The sequence below is a fragment of the Manis pentadactyla genome, chromosome 1 (assembly GCF_030020395.1).
Source record: "Manis pentadactyla isolate mManPen7 chromosome 1, mManPen7.hap1, whole genome shotgun sequence".
NCBI lineage: Eukaryota > Metazoa > Chordata > Mammalia > Pholidota > Manidae > Manis > Manis pentadactyla.
Genome location: NC_080019.1, coordinates 195,995,412 through 196,021,893, shown reverse-complemented (window position 1 = coordinate 196,021,893; position 26,482 = coordinate 195,995,412). Strand labels below are relative to the sequence as shown.

General features: G+C 53.4%; 1 protein-coding gene across 4 annotated transcripts in view; it reads left to right on the top strand.

The window, feature by feature from the left end:
• Window positions 1-12,094, top strand: part of UBE2G2 (ubiquitin conjugating enzyme E2 G2) — a 59,638-nt gene extending 47,544 nt beyond the window's left edge. For all 4 annotated transcript variants that reach the window (XM_057505288.1, XM_036912069.2, XM_057505286.1 and 1 more), the window contains exon 6: window positions 10,443-12,094. In XM_057505288.1, the coding sequence (XP_057361271.1) occupies window positions 10,443-10,850 (408 nt within the window). In that variant the 3' untranslated portion in view covers window positions 10,851-12,094. The remainder of the gene's footprint in view (window positions 1-10,442) is intronic.
• The last annotated feature ends 14,388 nt before the right edge of the window (window positions 12,095-26,482 follow it).

Sequence of the window (26,482 nt, the reverse complement as noted above, 5' to 3'; positions counted from 1 at the left end):
CCTGTTGTGTCATTGCTTTTGTTCATTTCTGTTAAGGTTAGATGTGCTGTTTTCTGCTTTTCCATTTAATGTGATTTGTGGACACTTCTCCAAGAGTAGGGTAACTTTTCTTTTTTTTTTTTTTTTTAGATTATTTTTTATTGAAGGGTAGTTGATGCACAGTATTACATTACATTACTTTCAAGTGTACAACACAGTGATAAAACATTTATATACATAATTCTAGGTTCCAGCTATCACCCTACCAAGCTGTTACAATATCTTGACTATATTCCTTATGCTATACATTACATCCCATTTACTTATTTATTTTACCATTGGAAGTCTGTCCTTTTTTTTTTTTTTTTTTTTGTGAGGGCATCTCTCATATTTATTGATCAAATGGTTGTTAACGACAATAAAATTCTGTATAGGGGAGTCAATGCTCAATGCACAATCATTAATCCACCCCAAGCCCAATCCTCGTCAGTCTCCAATCTTCTGAGGCATAACAAACAAGTTCTTACATGGAGAACAAATTCCCACAAAATGAATAAAGTTACATAGTGAACATTACAAGGGCAGTCATCACAGAAACTTTCGGTTTTGCTCATGCATTATGAACTATAAACAGTCAGTTCAAATATGAATACTCATTTGGTTTTTATACTTGATTTATATGTGGATACCACATTTCTCTCTTTATTATTATTATTTTTAATAAAATGCTGAAGTGGTAGGTAGATACAAGATAAAGGTAGAAAACATAGTTTAGTGTTATAAGAGAGCAAATGTAGATGATCAGGTGTGTGCCTGTAGACTATGTGTTAATCCAAGCTAGACAAGGGCAATAAAACATCCACGTATGCAGAAGATTTCTCTCAGAACGGGGGGGTGAGGTTCTAAGCCTCACCTCTTTTGATCCCCAATTTCTCACCTGATGACCCCCCTGCGACTGTGCCTGTCTTAGGTTGTTCCTCCCTTGAGGAATCTTACCCGTCTCTGGCTAACCAGTCATCTTCCGGGGCCATACAGGGAAATGTAAAGTTGGTAAGTGAGAGAGAAGCCATATTGTTTGAAAAGGTTAGCTTTTTACTTCTTTGCATATATATGCCCTGTGGCTTCTATGCCCAGCATTTGTCTTGAGGTATCTTTACCACTTGGAGGAATTATGATACTCGGTAAATATGATATGAGGTACGAATTCTATTTAAGGGTTGTAATTAGGAAGGAAGAAGAAAAGCTATAGAAGTAGCAGGCGGAAGAAAACATGGGAAGATTGATTATTTCTTTGACATATCTTCTTGTAGAGTAACTTCAGCATGTATAGGTTTTAAGCTACTACTTAAATTGCGTGCACACATTAACATAATAGGAGTATAGTTACATAACCAAAGCATATCTGTAATTACCAGCCATCTGCAGTGAAACCAAGAAAACCAGTTAGGCACCTTAGGCATTTGTGAAAACTTATCTATGATATGGTGGATATTGTCCAACTGAACTTGAACAGTCTGAGAGAAATCAGACAAATTAAAACAACCCATTCCTGGGGAATGTTCACATCCCTTATGTTCTTTTAACAGTAAATAGTCTGTAGTTGTAAGATTTTGGAGCGCTACAATTTGCACATCTCCTAATTCTTGGTTGAGTTCCAACAGTATAGATTCAGTCAAATTTGTTGTTTTACTGTATGCACAGGCCAGCTTAGATATCTCCTTCATTCCCATGGCAAGTCCAGGAGCTGGTGGGATGAGTGCATCTACAGCTGTAGCAGTGCGTGGATCTTTGTTGGGGTTTTTTGATGATCATCTTCTGGCATGAGTCTTCCCGAGAGTGCTGATGTTGGAAGTTCTCTGTCATATTGTATCTTAGTTCATTTTCGGGGTAGCCCAATTAGGCTTTGATCTTCTGTATAAATGCAAACAGACCCTTTGCCTACATTTTTATATGCCCTTTATACCCTTGCGTAGAACTCATTGGAGGTTACCACACAGGAACTGCCCTTTTTTTTTGTTTTGTTTTGTTTTGTTTTGTTTTTGGTATCACTAATCTACACTTAAATGACGAATATTATGTTTACTAGGCTCTCCCCTATACCAGGTCTCCCCTATAAACCCCTTTACAGTCACTGTCCATCAGCATAGCAAAATGTTGTAGAATCACTACTTGCCTTCTCTGTGTTGTACAGCCCTCCCTTTTCTCCTACCCCCCCATGCGTGTTAATCTTAATACCCCCCTACCTCTCCCCCCCCTTATCCCTCCCTACCCACCCATCCTCCCCAGTCCCTTTCCCTTTGGTACCTGTTAGTCCATTCTTGAGTTCTGTGATTCTGCTGCTGTTTTGTTCCTTCAGTTTTTCCTTTGTTCTTATATTCCACAGATAAGTGAAATCATTTGGTATTTCTCTTTCTCCGCTTGGCTTGTTTCACTGAGCATAATACCCTCCAGCTCCATCCATGTTGCTGCAAATGATTGGATTTGCCCTTTTCTTATGGCTGAGTAGTATTCCATTGTGTATATGTACCACATCTTCTTTATCCATTCATCTATTGATGGACATTTAGGTTGCTTCCAATTCTTGGCTATTGTAAATAGTGCTGCGATAAACATAGGGGTGCACTGATCTTTCTCATACTTGATTGCTGCATTCTTAGGGTAAATTCCTAGGAGTGCAATTCCTGGGTCAAATGGTAAGTCTGTTTTGAGCATTTTGATGTACCTCCAGACTGCTTTCCACAATGGTTGAACTAACTTACATTCCCACCAGCAGTGTAGGAGGGTTCCCCTTTCTCCACAGCCTCGCCAACATTTGTTGTTGTTTGTCTTTTGGATGGCAGCCATCCTTACTGGTGTGAGGTGATACCTCATTGTAGTTTTAATTTGCATTTCTCTGATAATTAGTGATGTGGAGCATCTTTTCATGTGTCTGTTGGCCATCTGTATTTCTTTTTTGGAGAACTGTCTGTTCAGTTCCTCTGCCCATTTTTTAATTGGGTTATTTGTTTTTTGTTTGTTGAGGTGTGTGAGCTCTTTATATATTCTGGACATCAAGCCTTTATCGGATGTGTCATTTTCAAATATATTCTCCCATACTGTAGGGTTCCTTTTTGTTCTATTGATGGTGTCTTTTGCTGTACAGAAGCTTTTCAGCTTAATATAGTCCCACTTGTTCATTTTTGCTGTTGTTTTCCTTGCCCGGGGAGATATGTTCAAGAAGAGGTCACTCATGTTTATGTCTAAGAGGTTTTTGCCTATGTTTTCTTCCAAGAGTTTAATGGTTTCGTGACTTACATTCAGGTCTTTGATCCATTTTGAGTTTACTTTTGTATATGGGGTTAGACAATGGTCCAGTTTCATTCTCCTACATGTAGCTGTCCAGTTTTGCCAGCACCATCTGTTGAAGAGACTGTCATTTCGCCATTGTATGTCCATGGCTCCTTTATCAAATATTACTTGACCATATATGTCTGGGTTAATGTGTGGATTCTCTAGTCTGTTCCATTGGTCTGTGGCTCTGCTCTTGTGCCAGTACCAAATTGTCTTGATTACTATGGCTTTATAGTAGAGCTTGAAGTTGGGGAGTGAGATGCCCTCTACTTTATTCTTCTTTCTCAGGATTGCTTTGGCTATTCGGGGTCTTTGGTGTTTCCATATGAATTTTTGAATTATTTGTTCCAGTTCATTGAAGAATGTTGCTGGTAGTTTCATAGGGATTGCATCAAATCTGTATATTGCTTTGGGCAGGATGGCCATTTTGACGATATTAATTCTTCCTAGCCACGAGCATGGGATGAGTTTCCATCTGTTAGTGTCCCCTTTAATTTCTCTTAAGAGTGACTTGTAGTTTTCAGAGTATAAGTCTTTCACTTCTTTGGTTAGGTTTATTCCTAGGTATTTTTTTTTTTTTTGATGCAATTGTGAATGGAGTTGTTTTCCTGATTTCTCTTACTGTTGGTTCATTGTTAGTATATGGGAAAGCCACAGATTTGTGTGTGTTGATTTTGTATCCTGCAACTTTGCTGTATTCCGATATCAGTTCTAGTAGTTTTGGGGTGGAGTCTTTAGGGTTTTTTATGTACAGTATCATGTCATCTGCAAATAGTGACAGTTTAACTTCTTCTTTACCAATCTGGATTCCTTGTATTTCTTTGTTTTGTCTGATTGCCGTGGCTAGGACCTCCAGTACTATGTTAAATAACAGTGGAGAGAGTGGGCATCCCTGTCTAGTTCCCGATCTCAGAGGAAATGCTTTCAGCTTCTCGCTGTTCAATATAATGTTGGCTGTGGGTTTATCATAGATGGCCTTTATTATGTTGAGGTACTTGCCCTGTATTCCCATTTTGCTGAGAGTTTTTATCATGAATGGATGTTGAACTTTGTCAAATGCTTTTTCTGCATCTATGGAGATGATCATGTGGTTTTTGTCTTTCTTTTTGTTGATGTGGTGGATGATGTTGATGGACTTTCGAATGTTGTACCATCCTTGCATCCCTGGGATGAATCCCACTTGGTCATGGTGTATGATCCTTTTGATGTATTTTTGAATTCGGTTTGCTAATATTTTGTTGAGTATTTTTGCATCTATGTTCATCAGGGATATTGGTCTGTAGTTTTCTTTTTTGGTGGGGTCTTTGCCTGGTTTTGGTATTAGGGTGATGTTAGCTTCATAGAATGAGTTTGGGAGTATCCCCTCCTCCTCTATTTTTTGGAAAACTTTAAGGAGAATGGGTATTATGTCTTCCCTGTATGTCTCAGTAAAATTCTGAGGTAAATCCATCTGGCCGGGGGTTTTGTTCTTTGGTAGTTTTTTGATTACCGCTTCAATTTTGTTGCTGGTAATTGGTCTGTTTAGATTTTCTGTTTCTTCCTGGGTCAATCTTGGAAGGTTGTATTTTTCTAGGAAGTTGTCCATTTCTCCTAGGTTTCCCAGCTTGTTAGCATATAGGTTTTCATAGTATTCTCTAATAATTATTTGTATTTCTGTGGGGTCTGTCGTAATTTTTCCTTTCTCGTTTCTGATACTGTTGATTTGTGTTGACTCTCTTTTCTTCTTAATAAGTCTGGCTAGAGGCTTATCTATTTTGTTTGTTTTCTCGAAGAACCAGCTCTTGGTTTCATTGATTTTTGCTATTGTTTTATTCTTCTCAATTTTATTTATTTCTTCTCTGATCTTTATTATGTCCCTCCTTCTGCTGACCTTAGGCCTCATCTGTTCTTCTTTTTCCAATTTCGATAATTGTGACATTAGACCATTCATTTGGGATTGCTCTTCCTTTTTTAAATATGCTTGGATTGCTATATACTTTCCTCTTAAGACTGCTTTTGCTGTGTCCCACAGAAGTTGGGGCTTAGTGTTGTTGTTGTCATTTGTTTCCATATATTGCTGGATCTCCATTTTGATTTGGTCATTGATCCATTGATTATTTAGGAGCGTGTTGTTAAGCCTCCATGTGTTTGTGAGCCTCTTTGCTTTCTTTGTACAGTTTATTTCTAGTTTTATGCCTTTGTGGTCTGAAAAGTTGGTTGGTAGGATTTCAATCTTTTGGAATTTACTGGGGCTCTTTTTGTGGCCTAGTATGTGGTCTATTCTGGAGAATGTTCCATGTGCACTTGAGAAGAACGTATATCCTGTTGCTTTTGGATGTAGAGTTCTATAGATGTCTATTAGGTCCATCTGCTCTACTGTGTTGTTCAGTGCTTCCGTGTCCTTACTTATTTTCTGCCCAGTGGATCTATCCTTTGGGGTGAGTGGTGTCTTGAAGTCTCCTAGAATGAATGCATTGCAGTCTATTTCCCCCTTTAGTTCTGTTAGTATTTGTTTCACATATGCTGGGGCTCCTGTGTTGGGTGCATATATATTTAGAATGGTTATATCCTCTTGTTGGACTGAGCCCTTTATCATTATGTAGTGTCCTTCTTTATCTCTTGTTACTTTCTTTGTTTTGAAGTCTATTTTGTCTGATATTAGTACTGCAACCCCTGCTTTCTTCTCACTGTTGTTTGCTTGAAATATGTTTTTCCATCCCTTGACTTTTAGTCTGTAAATATCTTTGGGTTTGAGGTGAGTTTCTTGTAAGCAGCATATAGATGGGTCTTGCTTTTTTATCCATTCTGTTACTCTGTGTCTTTTGATTGGTGCATTCAACCCATTAACATTTAGGGTGACTATTGAAAGATATGTACTTATTGCCATTGCAGGCTTTAAATTCGTGGTTACCAAAGGTTCAAGGTTAGCCTCTTTAGTACCTTACTGCCTAACTTAGCTCGCTTATTAAGCTGTTATATACACTGTCTGGAGATTCTTTTCTTCTCTCCCTTCTTGTTCCTCCTCCTCGATTCTTCATATGTTGGGTGTTTTGTGCTGTGCTCTTTCTAGGAGTGCTCCCATCTAGAGCAGTCCCTGTAAGATGTTCTGTGGAGGTGGTTTGTGGAAAGCAAATTCCCTCAGCTTTTGTTTGTCTGGGAATTGTTTAATCCCACCGTCATATTTGAATGATAGTCGTGCTGGATACAGTATCCTTGGTTCAAGGCCCTTCTGTTTCATTGTATTAAATATATCATGCCATTCTCTTCTGACCTGTAGGGTTTCTGTTGAGAAATCTGACGTTAGCCTGGTGGGTTTCCCTTTATAGGTGACCTTTTTCTCTCTAGCTGCCTTTAACACTCTTTCCTTGTCCTTGATCTTTGCCATTTTAATTATTATGTGTCTTGGTGTTGTCCTTCTTGGATCCTTTCTGTTGGGGGTTCTATGTATTTCCATGGTCTGTTCGATTATTTCCTCCCCCAGTTTGGGGAAGTTTTCAACAATTATTTCTTCTAAGATACTTTCCATCTCTTTTCCTCTCTCTTCTTCTGGGACCCCTATAATACGGGTATTGTTCCTTTTGGATTGGTCACACAGTTCTCTTAATATTGTTTCATTCCTGGAGATCCTTTTGTCTCTCTCTATGTCAGCTTCTATGCGTTCCTGTTCTCTGATTTCAATTCCATCAATGGCCTCTTGCATTCTATCCATTCTGCTTATAAACCCTTCCAGAGTTTGTTTCATTACTGCGATCTCCTTTCTGGCATCTGTGATCTCCCTCCGGACCTCATCCCATTTCTCTTGTGTATTTCTCTGCATCTCTGTCAGCACGTTTATGATTCTTATTTTGAATTCTTTTTCAGGAAGACTGGTTAGGTCTGTCTCCTTCTCTGGTGTTGTCTCTGTGATCTTTGTCTGCCTGTAGCTTTGCCTTTTCATGGTGATAGGAATAGTCTGCAGAGCTGGGACGAGTGACGGCTGGAAGGACTTCCTTTCTTGTTGGTTCGTGGCCCTCCTCTCCTGGGAGAACAGCGACCTCTAGTGGCTTGTGCTGTGCAGCTGCGTGCAGACAGGGTTTCTGCTTCCTGCCCGGCTGCTATGGAGTTAATCTCCGCTGTTGCTGTGGGCGTGGCCTAGCTCAGGCAGCTACTCCAAAATGGTGGAGTCGCGTTGGAGCAGGAGCGGCTGGGAGGCTATTTATCTCCGTAAGGGGCCTCCGTGCTCCCTGCAGCCCAGGGGTTAGGGTGCCCAGAGATCCCCGGATTCCCTACCTCTGGATTAAGTGTCCCGCCCTGCCCCTTTAAGACTTCCAAAAAGCACCTGCCAAAACAAAACAACGCCCACCAAAAAAAAAAAAAGAAAAAAAAATTTTTTTTAATTAAAAAAAAAAAGGTGGTCACTCGTTTTTCTTTATTCTCCGGTGCCAGCCTCCGGCCTCTGCTCACCGGTCTTGCTGCCCTGTTTCCCTAGTATTGGGGTCCCTATGCCTTTAAGACTTCCAAAAAGCGCTCGCCAAAACAAAACAGCAAAAAAGCAAAAAAAAAAAAAAAAATGGTCGCGCGCTTTTCTTATGTCCTCTGGCTCCCGGCCTCCAGTGCCTGCTCACTGTTCTTGCTGCCCTGTTTTCCTAGTATCCAGGGCCCTGTGCTCTGGCCCGGATGGCTGGGGCTGGGTGCTCGGCAGTCCTGGGCTCCGTCTCCCTCCCGCTCTGCCTATTCTTCTCCCGCCGGGAGTTGTGGGGATGGGCGCTCGGCTCCCGCCAGGCTGGGGCTTGTATCTTACCCCCTTCGCCAGGCGCTGGGTTCTCTCAGGTGCAGATGTGGTCTGGATATTGTCCTGTGTCCTCTGGTCTTTATTCTAGGAAGGGTTGTCTTTGTTATATTTTCATAGATATATGTTGTTTTGGGAGGAGATTTCTGCTGCTCTACTCACGCCGCCATCTTCCGCCCCTCTCGCATCTGGGTTACTTTTCATAATCAGGAATTTGGACATGACCTTGTGTTGCATGCTGTGCTGGTGACCAGAGTTTAACCGTGCTCTGAGCCGTTCGTCAGGCCCTGATCGGGGACCTGCTGTATTGCAGAGACTGGACACTTGTACAGGGGCATGAAGCTCAGTGTAACACAGACCCTGACTGTTAAGGCCTCATCCTAAGGGAACTTCCCAAATCTACCAGTAGCTGCAGGCTGCTGAGTGGACCTGAGATCAGGTGCACGCAGGCTCTAGGCCACCTCCTGAGGTGGATTTTCTGGGAGGAGTTTTGCATGTGAGAAGTTGCAGGGAGGGCAAGAGAGGCCTTGGGGTGACGCACAGCCAGCTGGGGCAGGAGCCCTGCTGCCCCTCTAGGGGGACGCCTCACAGGGGCTGTGCCTGGAGGTATTCCTTACAGAACGCCCAGAGTGGAGGAGAAGCAGGCTGTGTTGTTGGAAGTGGCCCTGGCCTGAGAGAAAAGAGAGGGACCTGTCAGAGGCCTGGGCCGATCTGGGGCCAGGAGGGGTGGGGGATGCCACAGAATCAGGCTCACTGGTGTGGAGGGTCAGGAGTCTAGAGGGAGCAGGATCTCGGAGAGAAAAGTTTGAGGTGTTGAGTATCCATCCTCAGAGGCTGTCAGGACTGCTCCGCTAAGGCCCAGTTGTGGACGTGAGGGTGTGGGTGGGGTCATCCCTGGATGGGGCAGTAGGTGACCAAGGGGGTAACGTAAAAGGGGCACGTGGAAGGAGAGGGGGCCTCTAAGGAGTGTGGGGAGCCGAGGTCTGGGAAGGTAGGAAGGACCCAGCTGCAGAAATGAGGGTGTCAGGGAGGCGGCAGTGCAGCCGGGGCCGCAGGGGAAGGCCCTCGGCAGGCCGCTCGTGGAGTCCCAGGCCTGTGGTGGAGGGTCTCAGCACGTGCCTGTGGGTAGGGCAGAAGCCTGCCGTCACAGGCCTTTGTGCTGTGAGCTCCGTGAGGTTTTGCTGTCCTTTGTACACACACTGCTGGGAATACACGTCCTCTGCTCCCAGCTGCCCTTCCAGCTCCCTCAGCCCCCAGCTGGCCAGCCAAGCCTCCCCTACCTGACCCCACCCCTCAGCCATGGCCCGCGGCCCTGCTTGGTGCCCCGTGGTCTGGACTGCTCTGTGTCCCGGGAGCTGGCCAACTCTGGCCATGCCTGTGGGCCCCGCAGGTGGGGTCCCCTCAGTGCCCCACTATGGAGGGGCCTGGAGGACCCACGGTCGGCCATCCCACTCGGCTTCATTCTCCCTGCGCAGGCGGCCTCTGGTGGGGGGGGCTCACGGCCCACAGCCTGCTGGACGTGCGCCCTCGAAGGGCCTGCGTCGCCATGATGCTGCCCTGTGCCCAGCACGAGGCCTCACACTGAGACCTGGTGAGGAGGAACCGAACCAGTGGAAGGAGGGGGACAGGGACGCCGCCACGGCAGCGCAGGGAGGCAGGCTGTCGTGTGGGGGAGTGGCTCTGGCCCACAGTGGGTGCTGCCCTGCTCACTGCCACCTTGGCCCCTTGGCCGCTGTCTCTGCTCCGGCCCAGCCCTTCAGGCGTTCTGACCGCCTGCATGGCTGCGCTTGTTACTCCCAGCTGTCCCCAGCCTCTGTGACTTCAGTTTTCTGCACTTTGGCAGGCCCCGGTGGCCTCTCTGTTTCCTGAATTCAATTCTGGAGGACCTCCTGATCTCAGTGGACCAACTCAAATCCTAGCTGGCTGGGGCCCCAGGCCGGATGCCCATGGTGGGGCCACGTCTGCCTCCCATGGGAGCCGGGCGGGTCAGGGCTCTGGGAGGGAGTGGAGACCTGCACAGAGCCCCTCCAAGGCCAGGAGGCGGCAGGCAGCTGGGTCGCGGGCTCGCTCGGGTGGGCGCTGGTCCTTAGGTTGTCCTGGTGTCCCAGGGCAGCACTCCCAATCCAGGACTCACGGGAGTGGTTCTCCTCGCCCCGAGCTCCACCTGCTCCTGGCCTGTGCCTGCTGCTCAGCCTCCCTCCCCCAGGTCAGAGGCTCCTGGGTGTCTCTTGGAGAGCCGGCTTCTTTCCCTAATATTTCAGCGTTCTGTTTGTTTCTGGGACACATCTTTGGAAAGATCCTCCAGTGTTTTAAGTGAAATGGAAGATCGTGCCAAGCCCTCATTTCTGGAGCCCCCTCACGTGGAGAGTGTCTCCTTCTCTTACAGAGCCCAACGATGAAAGCGGAGCTAACGTGGATGCTTCCAAAATGTGGCGGGATGACCGGGAGCAGTTCTGTAGGATTGCCAAGCAGATCGTGCAGAAGTCCCTGGGGCTCTGAGGCTGCGCCCGCGCGTGTACAAACAGACCACCAAGTAGCTCCCAGTGCTGCTTCTCTGGGACACTTGGTGACAGAGACACTCTGCGCTGGTACCAAAAAGGCAAAGCTTGCAGAGCCACAGCATCTGTTCCCCACCTTTCCCCGTCCAGACAGGCTTCTCTGCTGGAGCGACGGCTTCTGCAGGATGGCGACAGCTGGGTGCCCTTTGAGAGTATTCCTGGTGAGGCCGTCATGCAGGCGGTCGGAGCCGTCACCACTACCTCTCCCAGCCGAAGCGCCCGTGCACCAGTGCTGAGTGGCTTCCCCTCCCTCCCGGAGTGTGAGGGGAACCTGCCAGGTTTCCGGGGCGTGACGGAAGGGAGCCTTGTCTCCACAGCAAGTGTGGGTTTTGCCTCTGCTTTATAGGCAAGCGTTTTCCTTGCATTTCCTTTCTCATTTGTTGTGTTTTACAAACTGTCACACTTAGAAACACTTTCAGAAAACAAATACTTTTAAAATGTGGGTGAATGAAAAACGGGGTACAAACAGGTTGCTGTTGGTCGTAAAGACCGTTTTCCTGACCATGTTTATCCCAGGCAGACGTTTGCGTCTCAGTCACCAGTGCATTACTGGGCAGGGACATGGGAGACCAAGTAGTTGGGTCTCTTCTGGGTCTGGGGGTTTGTCTTCTCCCATCTGAACTGGGGGCTCTGCGGCGTCCACTGTGGTGGCAAACAGAGCTTCAGCTGCTAGGACGGTTGTTCCTTGCGACACCGGGTGGAAGGAAATCCCATTAGCTGGGAGTACGCAGCGTGCCTTACCCCTGACGCGACCGGCGCTTCTGGACGTGTGGCACGCGGGTCCCAGGCCGCAGGGGGCAGAGCACTGACTGCGGTATGCGACTTCGATGTGGACTGGATGTTGCCCAGCATGGGCCACTCGGCAGCACGGTGCCAGGGGCACCACCATAAGCAATAACAGACCTGTCTCAGATCATTTATTGGGCCTGTTTCAGACAGGCTAAATAGTAATTTCTATTTTTGAAATAAGGGACAGTGTGCAAGACATGCAGTGGATTTCACTGAGCGTTGGCCTGTCCTCCCCTCATGAGACAGCTCGTGGGAAGGAGGCCTCCCATGTGATTTCTTGGTGTTGACAAGGCCTGGCTGAAGGGGCTCCGTCTCTGGCATCCGGAAACCTTCCCCGAGGGAATCACTTAAACGTCCTGATACAGTATGAGAATGTGTATTGGGGGGATCAGGAAAGAGGTATTGTTCCTGGAAGTATTGCAGGCATATCAAATGAGACAGTGCTCTCGCAAAGGGGAAGAGTAGTTGGTGGGGTGGCTGTGGTCCGTGGACGTGGAGTGTGGCCGTCGTAGCCATGTCAGCAGGGGCCTGTGGGGGCTTCCATGAAATCTGAAGGAAGAGAGGCAGTCTCTTGGCAAACAAAGTATTTTTATTCATTTGTATTTATTAAATGGAAAAAAGAATCCTATGGTGTCCTCTTCCTATGGTGTTTAGTGACTACATTAAAAATAAAGTGATATATTTTCCCCCATTCGGTACTTCAGTTTTCTCTGTCGAATTTCTGTATAATGGTACAAACTGCAAGTCCAGGTTCCTGCTGTGCGCAGGCTGGCGGCCCCACAGCAGGTAACCCCCCGCCCCTGGTGGCAGTGCAGGGCGCCACAGTGCCAGCGCAGGAGCCACTCAGTGTGGCTGTTGCTATGACTCGCACGCCTCCTCCGTTCCTCCCCCTCTGTTCCCTGCTCTCCCCTGGAATTGCTGAGTCTCCCAGGTTGGCCCATCGAGAGCACTCCGGGGGCCGGCACTGGGTGGGGGGGCTCACCCCTCACAGCGTGTCCTGCGGCTGAGTGCGCAGGCGCCCGGGAGGAGCAGCCGCCAGATGCTCAGCTGGCTGGTGTCAGGACAGGTGGCGCGGGTTCCCCTGGTCGGCCCACCTCTGCATCAGGCTGTTTAACATGCATGTGAAGCGGTGCAGAGACCCTTCTGCTGGTCTGCTTACTGGCTTGGCAATGGCGACACCCAGCTTTCCTTTGTCATCCTCTGGGATTTCCTTCTGAGGTGGTCCCCGGGCCTCCCCACCCAGGGCCCGGGGCCAGGCCAGGAGGGGCCCAGGCCTCCCCAATGTTCTGGCAAAGGTCTTGGCCACTCGTCCAGCACTGTAAGCTCTCCCGGTGAGGGGTTTCCAGCCCTCGTGCTGAAGATCTAAGATCTCTGACTAGACATTGGGTTGGGGTTCACAGGACCACCCTCAGCGTGGTTATTTGCTGGGCCTCACAGCTGTGGTAAGGGACAGTGATGCACATAGTGAAATCGGCCCAGGGGCAGGCACCTGGGGGGCTGGGGTGTGTGCCCAGAGCCCCTCCCTGTGCAGGACGCACTTGGCTCCCCGGGGGGCTGAGAGGATGGGGTGTCAGCTGGTGTCTCCCAGGGACTTACAGAGGTCAGCACCTGAGTGACTGGGGGCCGGGCAGGTGGGCCCCTCTGCCTGGCTCCGGATGCCCGACTCTGAAGGGGGAGCAGGCGTGGGCATGAGCCAGGTGCTTGTACACAGCCAGGCCCAGGGAGCCTGCCTGCCATGGGGACCCTCCCACAGCCCCTGTGCCCCGACCCCAGCCGGGTCCTGGCCTTGCGAGCAGGCCAGAGGAGGGCGTCCCAGGCCCGCTGAGCCAGCAGCACAGCATCCTTCTTCCTGCATCTTCCCACTTGGGGATTTTAATTAGTCAGGTGGTTCTCTCCGTCACACCTTTGGAGGGTTTGGGACCCTTCCCTGCGGTGTCTGCCCCCGCTTTCCTGCTGGCCTGGGTGGTTCCAGGGATGGAAGGGGGAGTTCTGGGGTTTTGCCCCCTGGTTGCAGGAGCCTTCACCCTTCTGGGGCCCAAGTCCCGTCACTGGGCCAGCCTGGGTGCAGCTCTGGCCCTCAGCCGGAAGGAGGGGCACGGTGGATAGCGCAGCGTCCCTGCCTGGCCCTTGTAGAGGCTGATGAAGTGGCGTTTGCAGGCTGCCACTCGCGTCTTTGTCCCATGTGGTCTCGCAGGCCAGATTGCCAGGTGTTCAGAGGCACATACTGGTCTCAGGCCCTCCCATCCCTCCGCTGGAGTTCACAGGATTCAGAGCCCTGCAGTGACGCAGAAGAGAGGGCCTGCCCCCCACCCCCACCCCCGGCCCTGGACGCTGCTGCCCTGGTGGCAGGACCTCGGCCACCTGCCAAGGCTCGCGCTGTGGGCTCTCACCCCTTCTGGTTGGGTGCACGTGTTCCTGTGTTAGAGGCAGGGCCCAGGAGAACGCCAGAGCACTTTGGGGGCTGCTGTGCTGTGGGGTCACCCTGGCAGAGTGCCCAGTTTGCTGTGGGAGAGAGGTGGGGGCCAGGGTGCAGCCCTTCCCCAGCAGGCCATTTAGATCCTGCAAGTGAGTCCTGCTCCATGGGTCCTCCCAGTGTTTAGAGCCCATCAGGACCTGGGGGCTTTGTGGGAAATGCTGCAGGATGCTGTGGCTCCCCTCTGGGGTCAGGGTGGTGCAGGGCTGTAGGCCCGGGTCTTGGCCAAGCCCTAGGAGGAGGTCTGACTGCAGGGGAGACAGATGCTCTTCGTGTGCCCTGCCCCACAGGATATGTCCCCCTCTGCTCGGGGATGGCGTTCCTGGGCTGCACTGGGGAGCCTGGCGTTAATGGCCCCTCAAATCTGTCCAGGTCGTGTGCCTTCCCACAGGCCTGCACTTTGCAGAGGGGACACAGCAGTTGTTCACAGACCCTCACCCAGCAGTGCTTTCAGGGCCCTGTGTCCGCGTGTGAACTCCCCCGTGGCCACCCTCACTTCAGCAAAGCTCAGCTCTGACGGATGCCACTCCAGCCCATCCCTTGGAGGCTGCCCTGCACGCATCATGAGGCCTACAGCCCCACCCTCAAGGTTATCTGTCTGCCTTGATCACACACGCCTGCCACCCCTGAGCCCCAGCAACCTGGTTTTAGGGGAGGGTTGGGGACCCGTAGCCAGGGTCCCCAGGCTGCTCCGGGTGCACCAACCCCTGCAGGCGCCTCACAGGTGTTGGGAAAGGAAGGTTCCTGCCAAGGACCTGGGTGCGGCTGATGACAGTCACAGCTGTGCCAGGCATAGAGACTGCGTGTCCAGGAGCGCTGCAGCCCCCAGATGCAGAGCTGAGGGTGTGTGCCCCAGAGCCGCAGTTCCCTGATGTCCAGGGCAAGGCCCGTCTCCGCATGGGGTCGTGGGCTTCTACCTCCAAGGGCTTTTCCTGTCTGAGGACATGCTGCCCCCTACCTGTGTGAGGAGGCGGGGCCCGGCCCCTCAGCTGGAAAGGGGGGCACGTGGTCAGCACCCCCCACAGAACTGTAGACCCTGGTCCTCCACAGGGTGCAGGCCCTGCAGCAGCTGCCCACAGCTCCTCTGTGCAGCCAGGCCCAGGCTCGTCTCTGGGACCCAGCTTCCTGCCGGCAGCTTCAGGCTGCTGGCCCTTGGCGATGCTAACCCTTCTCCACCCTCTCCAGCCACTGTGAGGCTTGCCTGGCCCTTTCTGCTGCTGGCAAGGTGGGCCTGCAGTGCCCTCCCTTCTCTGCCCTGCCTCTCCAGCACCTGGAAGCTTCTCCAAGAGCACAGTGGTCCGGCCTGTCCAGCAGCCTCAGGGAGGATGCTCTGCCCCAGCCGTCGTCAGCAGTCAGGGGCCCTGGTTATGCTAGCATGGCCCGTACCCGGTTTCCTCGTCTGCACGAGGATGGCTAAGCCTGCCTTGGGCTGAGCCGAGGGCAAGTCCATGCCCAGGACTTACGCAGCGGAGCGCGCAGCCTGGCCGATGGTGGCTGCGGTGGAAGCTCTGTTGCGGGCCTTAGGATGTGGGATATGCCCAGTGGTGCCCTTTTGCCCTCGCTTCTATTTTGAGTAAATTTATCATCTCACGTGAAGCCAAGACCTTGTAAGCAAAAGGAACCCAAGGTTGAAATGCAGAGTGCAGGCTGTCTACCTGGGCCAGAGCGTGGTGCGGCTCGCAGGCTTCGGGCTTTGCAGGGACGGCCTCTTGAGTCTCGTGGCAGCGGGAGGAGGAGGCTGGCCCTGAGTGCCCTCTGTCTGGCCACCCAGCCACTGAGCACACCGTCCCGTGGGAAACACGCTGCTCCAGCAGCGGTGCCTGGGATCACGGGCTTTCCGCACTTGCACTGTCAGCGGCTGTTTGAACGAGTCCCTCTCCGGGGAGCCCCAGGCAGTCTTCTGGCAATAGTGGGGACCAGGTGAACCTACCCCGGGCCCTACCAGGCTGCCTGTCAGCCTCGCTCCACCCTGGGCTGCACACTCAGGGCTGGTGGAGGCCAACAGGTGCCCCGGGCCTGGAAGCAGGGCTGGACCGTCACAGAGAGAAGGGAGTGGGCAGGCCGGTGGGGCCACGGCCGGTGAGGGAGGTCGGGCCAGGTGGGACCCTGTGGCTGCTGCAGGCACCGCCACTGGCCTGCAAGGCAGGCTGGCGTCCCCTGTGTTGGAGGGGCTGAACCCCTCTTGGTCCGCTGTGGGGGGCAGGGGGTGCACCTGGTAGGGGGCAAGCAGCAGGGGCCACTAGCCTGCCTTCTCCCAGCCAGATGGGGCCACAGCAGCCCGGCCACGTTCTGTGAGTGTGTGTGGGCTGCCCCATCCAGTGGGCCACAGGCCTGGAAGCCGCTGCGGCACTGCCAGGTGGCCCCACGGGCTTGTTCAGGTGGGCAGCGATTAGGTGGGGGGCTGGTCACAGTGTGAGACATGCATGTGAGCATGTCCCTGGCGGCCGCCTCGTGGGCCTGCCTCCGTCCACGCACCGTTGGCTCCAGGGAAGCGGTGGTGATCCTTCCACTTGCGTGTGCAAGTGCGTGTGTGTGGGCTCACCCTCTGGCAGAGGCCCTGATGTTGGAACTGATTCAGATGGAAATGGGAGATGGGATTGTCTTCTGCTAATGGCCCTTTGGAATCCCGGGTGATGCACCAAATGAGTTGGAACCACATCAAACAGCTGCAGCTTGAGGGCAGAGCGCACTTGGGCCTCTCGGGTGTCTCCCTCTTGGACCAGCTCCCGCCCGCCTGGTGGAGCCACTAAGCAGGATGAGGCGGTGAGGTCCCACCTGCCAGAGCCCCAGGCGCCACCTCCCCAAGCATGTCCCTGCCTTCGTCTAGACCTGTGCATTCATGCGCACATGTGCACACATGCACACACACGTGGGCCATCACTCTGCTCCCCTGGGGCGAGAAGCCCCTGTGGCTTTGGGGCTGGTTGGCTGGTGGGCCCTTGGCTCCTGCCCCACCTCCCTTCCACCCGGGAGGCTGAGAGCCCCTGAGGTCTGGCCATGCAGGGCAGGATGGAACTCAGCCTTCACCTCCCATGGCTGCAACCCCTGGGCACTGACCAGCAGCCTCAGGGTGCTGTAGAGGGTACTGGAGGGCTTGTGGGCACAGGCCCGGCAGCCTCGGGGACAAGCCCAGGACAGGCCTGGGCTGCGGAGATGAGGGATGGAAGGGGTCTCAGACATGCTGAGCTCTGAGCCGGAGGGCCCACCGGCGGGGGAGGGCTGGGGTGGGGGCAGTGGAGGGATGGACACACTGCCCCTGGCACTCTCCAAGCCCAACTCAAGGCAGTGTGGGGTGGGGAATGGGGCTGGGGGTGGCCAGCCCGGCAGAGCCCCTGTGTACAGGGCCTGCGGTGGGTGAGGTCCCAGGGCAGCCTTCTCCTGGGCTGGGGCCCTTTACCCAGAGTCCCGGGGGGTCTGTGGGATGGCCTCAGGACAGCGCGGAGGCCACCCTTGCAAGTTTCCCTGGCCTCCTGGGTCTGTCTGCACCCACCCTCTCCTTCCCCCACCTCTCATTTGCCTGGGCTCTTCGTGGGATGTGCTATTGGGTCAGCCCTGATGGCTGTGGAGGCAGAGTGAGGGGGGCGAGCCCACCGGCTTCCTGGGCCCCAGTTTCCTGCTGTGTATGGGTGGCAGAGACAGGCCAGAGTGGGGCTGGAGCAGGTGCCCAGCAGTTGCCCACTCACCTGGGGCCCCAGAGCAGCACATCCTGGCACTGCTGTTGGAGCACGTTCCTCTGTCCTGCAGCCTCCCCTGTGTGGCAAGGATGCCAGCCGTGGAACTAAGGAGTGGGGCACCTCACGTGTGGCCTTCGCAGGTCCTGGCGGGCCTGTGTACAGCCTGCAGGGCCAGATGGGCGTGGAGCAGGGGCAGGGAGGGCGGGGTAGCGGCTCTGCCTCTGTTGGGTGCCACGCCGCCTGGCCCTCTGGCTATGTAACCCCACCTGTGACATGGGTCTTAGCCGTCTGTGTGCACCTGGTGAACTTGAGCGACACTCTGAGTAGTGGGCTTGGAACGTGGCAGCCTTCCTGACCGGAGCTGGCATGGTCAGGGTCAAAAGCCCAGCCCACTGGGAGCACAGCAGAAGCCGTGCCCAAGGGCAGCAGGTCTTCAGAGCCTGTCCCTTCTGGGGGCCTCTGGTGGGAAACTGCAAAAACAGGTTGCCCAGTTTAGTGGGTCCAGTCCCACGTTTGGCCAAGCCTGACTCCCAGGGAACACTGGGCAGTGCCTGTGGACATGCCTGTCACTGTGGCCAGTGGGCAAGTCTGGGGCCTCTGCAGTGCCCCAGGGTGTGGGGCGGCCCCACCCAGAGCAGGACCTGGGAAGCATGGGAGGGGCTGCGGGCTGGCTGTGGGCAGGTGGAGCCGCTCACGGCAGGCGGGCCTGAGGCTTGGGCCTCATGTGCACGTGTGTGCACCCTCACGCTGCCCACTGCACACCACACCCTCGCACCCTGCACGCACCACATGCTGGCGTTGGGGCTCAGAGTGGATGCTCACAGCGCCATTCCGCTGCTGCAGGAGCACTAGTGTCCGCCCGCCAGCCGCTGGAGTGAGCCCCTTCCCTCGTCCCATGTCCCCTTGCCGCAGTTGATGCCGAGGGGCCATAGTGAGGCCCCCACCAGGTGTCCTGTGACTCTGCTGCCCCTTGGGAAGCAGCCAGGGTTGCTAGCTGGGAAAATAGGAGCTGGCTTCTCAGAGCACAAGCTGCCAGCCTCACCCTGCCCTCCCTGAGCAGCCGGGAGCCTCGGGTCTCCCCAGCCCTGCTCCTGCCCTGCTGCAGAGTTGGCGCCTGAGGACACCCACCCTGCCAGCTCCACATGCCTGCAGCCACGAGAATGGAAGTGAGTTACATTTCTGGGTTTTCTGTATTCAGGCCATTCTTGTCTCCCTGGGGTAGCCCTGCTGGCTCATGGTGTTCTTGCATTCTTCTTGAACTTGCGGTATCCTTGACACCACTCCATTCAGTGGGGCTTGCTAGCATCTTGCTGAGATTTGTACTAACATTCATGAGTGCGTGGGGCTCGCTTCTGGCTTTTCTTTTCCAGAGATGTCTTTCTCTCATTCTGGCATCAGAGTTGAATTGAATGGGCCCCAAGGGATAACTTGGAGATTCTTCATTCTTTTATCTTATAGGATAACTTTATAATACAGGATAACCTTAGAAGTGGTAGAGCTCGTTGTCAGCTGGGTTTCTTACAGGTAGCACATGATCTGGGGCTTGTTTTTACATCTTTGTTATCTTTAATCCAAGCTGACAATCCCTTTATTTTAATTAGTGTGATTATGTTTGTTTATTTTTTGTAATTATGTTTGATATGGTTATTGAGATGCTTGGATTGCAGCCTATGGTTTTATTATTTGCTCTCTACCTATCCCTCTGGTTTTTGTTACTTGTGTCTAGCCTTTGGCTAGTCGAACCATTAGTATGCCCTTTAGTTTATTCTCTTTTAAAATATAATTTACTTGTATTAACAAATTATATTAATTTTGTATTGTATTTTTTAGTTATTGCTCTAGGGATTACAAATAAATACCTCGTTTTTCATGGTGGACTCAGTTAACCCTTTACTGCTCTCCGCAAAACCTGAACACCTACAGCATCAGGCGCCTTTGTCCCTGTGCACATGGGGGCCCTGAGGGTGGTCTGGCTTTTGCTTTCTGTGCTTAAAGACCTGGAGGGAGAAGAGGTCAGTCACCGCACACCCACCCAGCTCCGGCTCCTGTCTGCGGCTAGTCCCCGCCGTGGTTCCTCTGCCTGCAGTTTCCTTAGTGTTTCTTTTTGGGTCCCAGATTCTCTGTTTTCCCGTCTGAGACTGTCATTATTCTGCCTTCACTCCTGCAGACATTTCCACTCCATGTGGAATTCCAGGTCGGCATTTGTTTTTCAGGCTTCAGCAATGCTATTTCCTGTCTGCCAACCTCCCCTGTTTCTGGGGTGAAATCCACAGCAACCCGAACTGCTGGCCCTTCATGCAGCCCGTGCTTGCTCTCTGGCCACTTCCCCTAGTTTCCTGCCTTTGGTTTCCAGATGTTTAATCGAGACGCTCCTGGTCGTGGCCTCCTTTGAGCTTGTCCTGTGTAATTTCTCTGAGCTTCGTGAGTATATAAATTTACGTGTTTGCCAGATTTGAGGCAGTTTCAGCTGTATTTCTTCAATATCTTTTCTGCACCCATCTCTTCCTGTCCCTGGGACTCCTGTGCTGTGGCCGCTGGGCCCGCTGGCCCACCTGAAAGCCCTGGTCTTCATGCCAAGAAGGTACTCCTGCTCCCACCGCTCCGTGCCCGACACATGGACCCTCTTCTCTGTCGTCTCCTTCGGCTGTAGAGCCCTTAAGGTTTTTGCTTCCTGTGTTGCATTTTTTGAGTTCTAAAGCCAGACACGGTGTGCTTTTTCTCTGTTGAACATGTGTGTTACGCTCAGGCCGAGCGTGTGCATCCTGACCTCATGGGGGGTCCTGACCCCTTCAGCAGGTGTGGTGCTGGCATCCATGTTATCCCCGGCCAGTGTCTGTGGATTATCCTTCCCTTGCAGAATGCAGATTTCTGAATGTCCTGTATGTGGGGTAACTTCTCATTTTACATGAACATTTTAGACGTGATGTTTGCAGACCTGTCTCTGCTGAGTCCCTGGAGATTCCTCTCCAGGGCAGGGGCTCAGCCTGTGGTGGAACTGAAGCCCGCTGTTCCTTCAGGGCCTCTTCGGTTCTGAGCCTGTGTCCCAGCCTAGTTCTGTGCCTCATTGGGGCCACTCTGTGGGCAGGACTCGGGAGCCTGGGGCTCGTGTTGGCCACCACTCGGGCTCAGGGGAGCCCCTCCTGTATCACTTCACTTTCTGCCCCCGCCTGCGAGCCCCCAGGCCCCTGCCCCACTTTCTGGGCCAGAATCTGGAGTCCTCTCCCAGCTGCTGTGTGGCTCTGTATCCTGCAGCTGCCCTCAGGGTGACGCCATGCATGCAGAGAAAATGGCAGGTTCGCCACCAGCTTTGGGCAGAAGCGGCCTTTCCTCTCAGGTCCTCGCTGGGGGTTTGGGGCACCTGGTTGGCTGTGGCTGCAGAGGGCAGCCCAGTGTCGGGGCTGTGGGGCTGGGCTGGGGGGACAAGGAAGGAGAGGGAGGCCCCCCCATATTCCACAGTGCGTAGCCTGCTTTTGCCTGGCCCTTGGCGTGGAAATGGGGTTTCGCCTGGATTTGGCTGTGCACACGTGCTACCCCGTCCCTGCATTCCGGGCAGAGCCGAGAGGATGGGCTGCTGTGCTGGACCGCTGCTGGGCCTTGTCCTGTACGTTCTGCATACAGATCTGAGGGTGGTCTGTGGGAGGGAGGCTGCTCATGGCTATTTCTCTACCCACTCCTGGCTGGAGCGCTGCCCTGGGTTCTGTGCTTGGGGCCGCTGCAGGCTAACCACAGGCCTGTCACCTGGTGTCCAGCACGGGGGCCTCCTGCCCACCCACACACCTTCCCCTTACAAGGTGGTCGCCTTCGGGATTGTGGCTGCACTGTCCCTCTTCTGTCCTCGGTGGCTCCTGCAGGGCAGCCGCTACTCAGCCCCACAGTCTGGATGCAGCTCTGACCCCTACCCTCTGGGAGCGCCCTTTCCTGGGTGCAGGATTCCAGGGGGCCCTCTCCCCTTCAGCTCTTTAAGGGGCTCCCTTGCACTGTACTCGGAGGAAAAGCCAGCGGCCCCGGGAGCCACTGATCACTGCTATGAAGTGTCACCTTCCTCTCTGCTCTGGCTCTCAGCAGTTCATGATGTATGACTGTCTTGGAAACCCTGCTTGGGGTTTGCTGAGCATTTGAGGTGGAATCTTTAAGGTTCCCGTCAAAGTCAGGAAATTCTATTATCACTTCAGTGTTTTTCTGTTCCATCCTCATTGTTTTCTTCTCCCAGGACATTAGTTTCACACGGGTTAAAACATTCTAGATTGCCCTATGAGTCCCTGAGTCTCTTTTCTTCCCTTCAATCCTCTTTTCTTTCTTCCTCAGATGGGTTAATTTCTATTAAACTGGTTTCTTGATAAGCCTGTCTGGAGAATTATTCATCTTGGATATTCAGAACTAAGAAGTGTAATTGACATTTTTATAGTTTCTGTTCATCTGCTGAGACGCCCCATCTTCTCTCCCTCCCTTTGATGCTTTGAGCCTCCTCACGGCAGCTGCACTGGAGCCTGTGCCAACCCAGGCGGCATGGAATCGGGGTTGCCACTACCAGCCCCCTTGTTCCCAGGGCCATGTTGTCCTCTCCTCACATCTGGTGCTGTTTAACTATTGCTGAACTTCACTGCTGAGATGTCTGGCACTCTGGGCTCCTGCTTCCTTGGAGGTATTTTCTTTTGGATCTGCTTGGCCCTCGAGCGTGGTTCTGTGCTGCCCCGGGTTGGAGCTGAGGCCGGTCGTGGTGGCTTCCCACGCTCCTGGAACTCGGCCGGACTGCATCCCAACTGTGTGGGCTCCTGCTGGGCCTCACTGTGGTTTGCTGGGCAGGGGCTGGCAGGGCCTGAGTGAGGGGCTGAGGAGGTCCCTCCACACTGCTGGGCGCTGCCTGGTAGGCCTACTGTTCCCCCCAGAAGTGTTTCTGTCTGGCGGCTCCCATCACCTGGGCCATCTCTGTACAGCCCCCTCGCTGGGCCCCCCTGCGTGTTCTGCAGTGGTCCCCGCCTGGAGTCCAGCTCTGTGCCACGTGGGAGCCTTCCTGGGAGGGGCTTGACAGCCTCATGGCCCTTCTCTGGCACTCGTGGCCTCCACTAGCCCTCACCCACTGCCCAGGGAGACAGCCGGCAACTGCTTCATCCGGTGCTGGATGCATCCGTTGCCCTGATCACCATCTTTGCCTTATACAGGTGCCCTTGTTATAGCCAACATATGTTACGTCTGTAATTTGGAAAATATGAGATAAAGATGGAGATGCAGGCAAAGCTGCAGCCTCCCTGGCCAGGCGCCTCTGCCGTGTTTCAGGCTGCTCAGTGGGCTCTCTGGGAGGGAAGGAGGTAGAGCAAGGTGTCTCCGCTGCCCCCGAGCTGTGCGGCGATGGACGGGATCCAGGGAGAGCATGTGGAAATCAATGCACTTATTGATGCCAGTTATTCACTCTGTACTGATCACTTTTAAAGTGTATCTCACATGCTTTTTAGCCTTTGACCATCTCTGTGTGAACCCACACTTGATAGTGGCTTCATGCAGACCCTGATGCCAGGCCCCTCCAGTGGTACAAGGGGGCCGGGCGCAGCTGGCACGGCAAGATGACACATAAGTGTGCCTGGCCCACTGGACTGCGGGCATGTGGGCAGTGGGCTCTGCCAGGAGGGTGTCCCCCTGTCTGTGGAGCATGCCACCCAGGAGGCACCGTCCCTTGGATCAGGGCAGGGTTATGCCCCTGTTGCTGGTATGGTGTGCAAGCGGGGAATGGAGTTGATGGGGCGAGCCACGGAGAGCAGGGCAGCAGGGGCAGGCGGGCTCTGGAGCCCCCACATCGACGTGTGGCGAACGTGTGGAGGGAGGGCCAACTTTGGCACAGGCCAGCCTCCTCTCCCCAGGGCTCTTTGATGGTGGTGTGCCTCCCCCCAGCCAGGGGAGGTGCACCCCGCACCTCCGCCCAGCCTGGGGTGGCTGGAGCGATGGCTGAGCTGTCCGAGGCCCCAAGGAGGGCCGAGGGCTCAGGGGAGGGTGCCAGGGCCACAAGGCTGCGGGCAGCAGGGTGTGAGGGGGCCCAGCCCCAGGTTTCCAGCTGACCGTGGGGAAAGTCCAGTTGTGCTGCTGAGTGGAAAGGAGGGCCGGTGGGGGGGGGGTCCCAGGCCACTGTGACAAGGGGGGGTCCACACAGGTCTCAGTGCCCAGCCTATCAGGTGAGGGTCTGTGGGCTGGGCAAGCAGACCCAGCCCCTGTGCACACTCCCATCCGGCATCTGAGAGCCCCAGGGCCACCACTCGGCAAGCCAGATGAGGACTCGTGCGGCTGACTCCAGGGGCCGCCCCACCGCCCCCGCTCCTGCCACCCTGGCCCCAGGCCGGCACCCGCTCCATGGGATAGTGCTCGCTTACTCAGTAGCCCTCAGGGCTTGTGGACCGGCTTCAGGTATTTTTATGTACCCTTGAGAGAATGATTAAAAAGTGATTTACCTAAATTTAGCCTGATTGTCATAAATAAATTAGCCACATGAATCATCTGTGTTTTGCCAGCCTTTACACGCTTGGCTTCCTGGTGATCGCCGCCCCTGGGCAGACAGCTGCCCCACGCTAGGGCAGCGGGCCCTGCAGCCTGGTCAGGAGGACACAGACCCTTGCACACTCCTGCTGTGTCTTGTCAAACCATAGGTGGCAAAGGAGGTCACCAGCCATGCTGTCACAGCCATGGTCACCGTGTGGCTCCTGCCTGGAGCTCTCGCCGGCTGGCAGAGAGCAGAGCCCAGTGGGTTTGCCTTAGGCACAGGCCAGCCTCCTCTCCCCAGCCCATGGCCAAGGGGAACCCGCACTCCAGTGGGGCACCCTCTGGCACAAGGGGTCCTCAACGTCTGGTCTTAGTGGCCACGCATGCTGCCATCTGCACGTGGCTGATGGGCACCCACAATGGCACGTGCAGCTGTTGGCCAGGAGAGGCCTGGCTGTGTTGCTGTCACCCCAGACCTCAGGGCTGAGGTAAACCTGTGCTCCATTCTTTTTACCCGTCCAGGGGACCTGCCAGGGGCCCTGCGCATAAGCTGCTTGGGCCAGCCCACCCCTCTCCGGGAAGACAGCAGAGGCTCAGGGTAAGGGTGTAGAAAAGACAGAAGCCAAGCTAACAAACTATGAAATAAAATAGGCCTTGTCCCCCATCTTGACAAAGGTTTAGAGCGCTCTGATGTTTCCGTGACTGATAGCAAAATACGAAACACACTGAGTTTCATTGCACAGGACGTGTGGATGGGCTGGGAACATTGGACATGAAATAAAATGTAGACATACGTTTTTCACACACTGTTATATAGTTGGCCTATAGAATTTATATTCTTTATTCTCATTTCAACAAAATCACTAATTATGTTGTTACAGTCAAGATTTTCATTAAATTAATATCTATAACAGTGTTGACCTAAAATATTTTTTTTAATATAATTGTATTCAAAGTACACAATTTGAACGTATTTCCATAAAATAGGTAAATTAAAGCTAAATATAAAAATAAACCAAAAGTGTTTTTCCCTGTTTCCAATTTAGTTAACATAAAATGTAAATCAAGATTATTAAGAGCAAATTTTTGAAAATTTAATTCTTTTGAAGATGTAGTGAAATCTTACTGAAGATGCTTTAATCTGAAGGGCTCACCAGGCGCCATGTGCCTGCCCAGCCTGCTCCTGCAGGATATTCGCAGTGGGAAAGGGTCCCTCCTGGTGGGTGCAGGTGCCAGCTGTCCACGGGCTCGAGGCCCCCGGGAGCGCCAGTTGGAGCCAGGCCTGCGTGCTGTGCTCTGGGAGCCGCCTGTGAAGCCGGGCGTCTTCTCCAGCCAAATCCCTGCCCGTATGTAGCTGCATGAACCACAGGTCCGACCTGCCCTAGGTTGCCCCCGAGCCCGTGGGGCCTGCTGCTGAAAGAGGCTGTATCTGCCCCCTGGGAAGGTGCTGGGTGGGTCCCAGCGGCAGATATCCTCTCCTGGCTTCCTGCCCCTACACCCTCAGCTGTGGTCTTGTGTGGGTGACCCACAGGCTGCCTGCACAAGAGCTCGTGCCAGTCCCCACCCCCCACTCACTGGCGGGAAGTGGTCTCACGCAGGGCTCGGGGTGATGAAAGTGGCCTCCCCGGACGGGGCCTGGGGAGCAGTGGTACCCACGCAGCTCTCCCCACCAAGTCCTGGATCAGGGTTCGCCTCTCCGAGCTCCCTCACCAGTCACAGCACCCTACTCTTGAGACCATTATGCCTTTTGGGTTGAAACCCACCACCGAAGTTTAGCTCAGCTGTATTTTTTTTTTTTAACATTTTTGTTTCCTTCTAAATTTTGCAAATGCATAGAGTGAATATGATCGTTCAGACCACCCGTGCCCTCTTCTGTCTGGAGGCTAGTTGGGGACAACAGGTGGGGAGAGGGCCCCTGCTCCCCAGCAGTAGCAGGGCCGGGGACCCTGTGGCTTCTCCGGTGCTCCTGGGAGCAGATCAGGGCATGCTGGGCGCAGCCTGGAAGTGAGAGGACTCCCCACCTGCCTTCAAGGGCAGCAAGGGCAGCTCTTTGGGTGCTGAGGGCTGCCGCCCCAAGGTCTATGCAGCCTGCCTCTGCCCTGCCACAGCCTCTGCTGCCTGTGGCCTCTGCCGGCCGTTCTCAGGGCTCTGTGGCTCAGCTCCTCCTGCCCATGAGCCTGTCACTCCCTGGAGGGACACCTGACTTACGCCAGGAGCGGGGACACCACCATCAGGTTCCCCCTCAAATCTCTGCACTGCCCAACGTTTGGCTTGGGCTGGTGTGGGTCAGATTAGTTTGACCTCGGTTGGGTTGGGTTGGTTTGGGTTGGTTAGTTCGGTGGGTTTGGGTTGGGTTGGGTTGGTTGGGGTTTGGTTGGGTTGGGTTGGTTAGTTGGTGGGTTTGGGTTGGGTTGGGTGGGTGAGGTTCTGACCCCCAAGTGACAGGTGTAGCCACACACCGGCTGTGCTT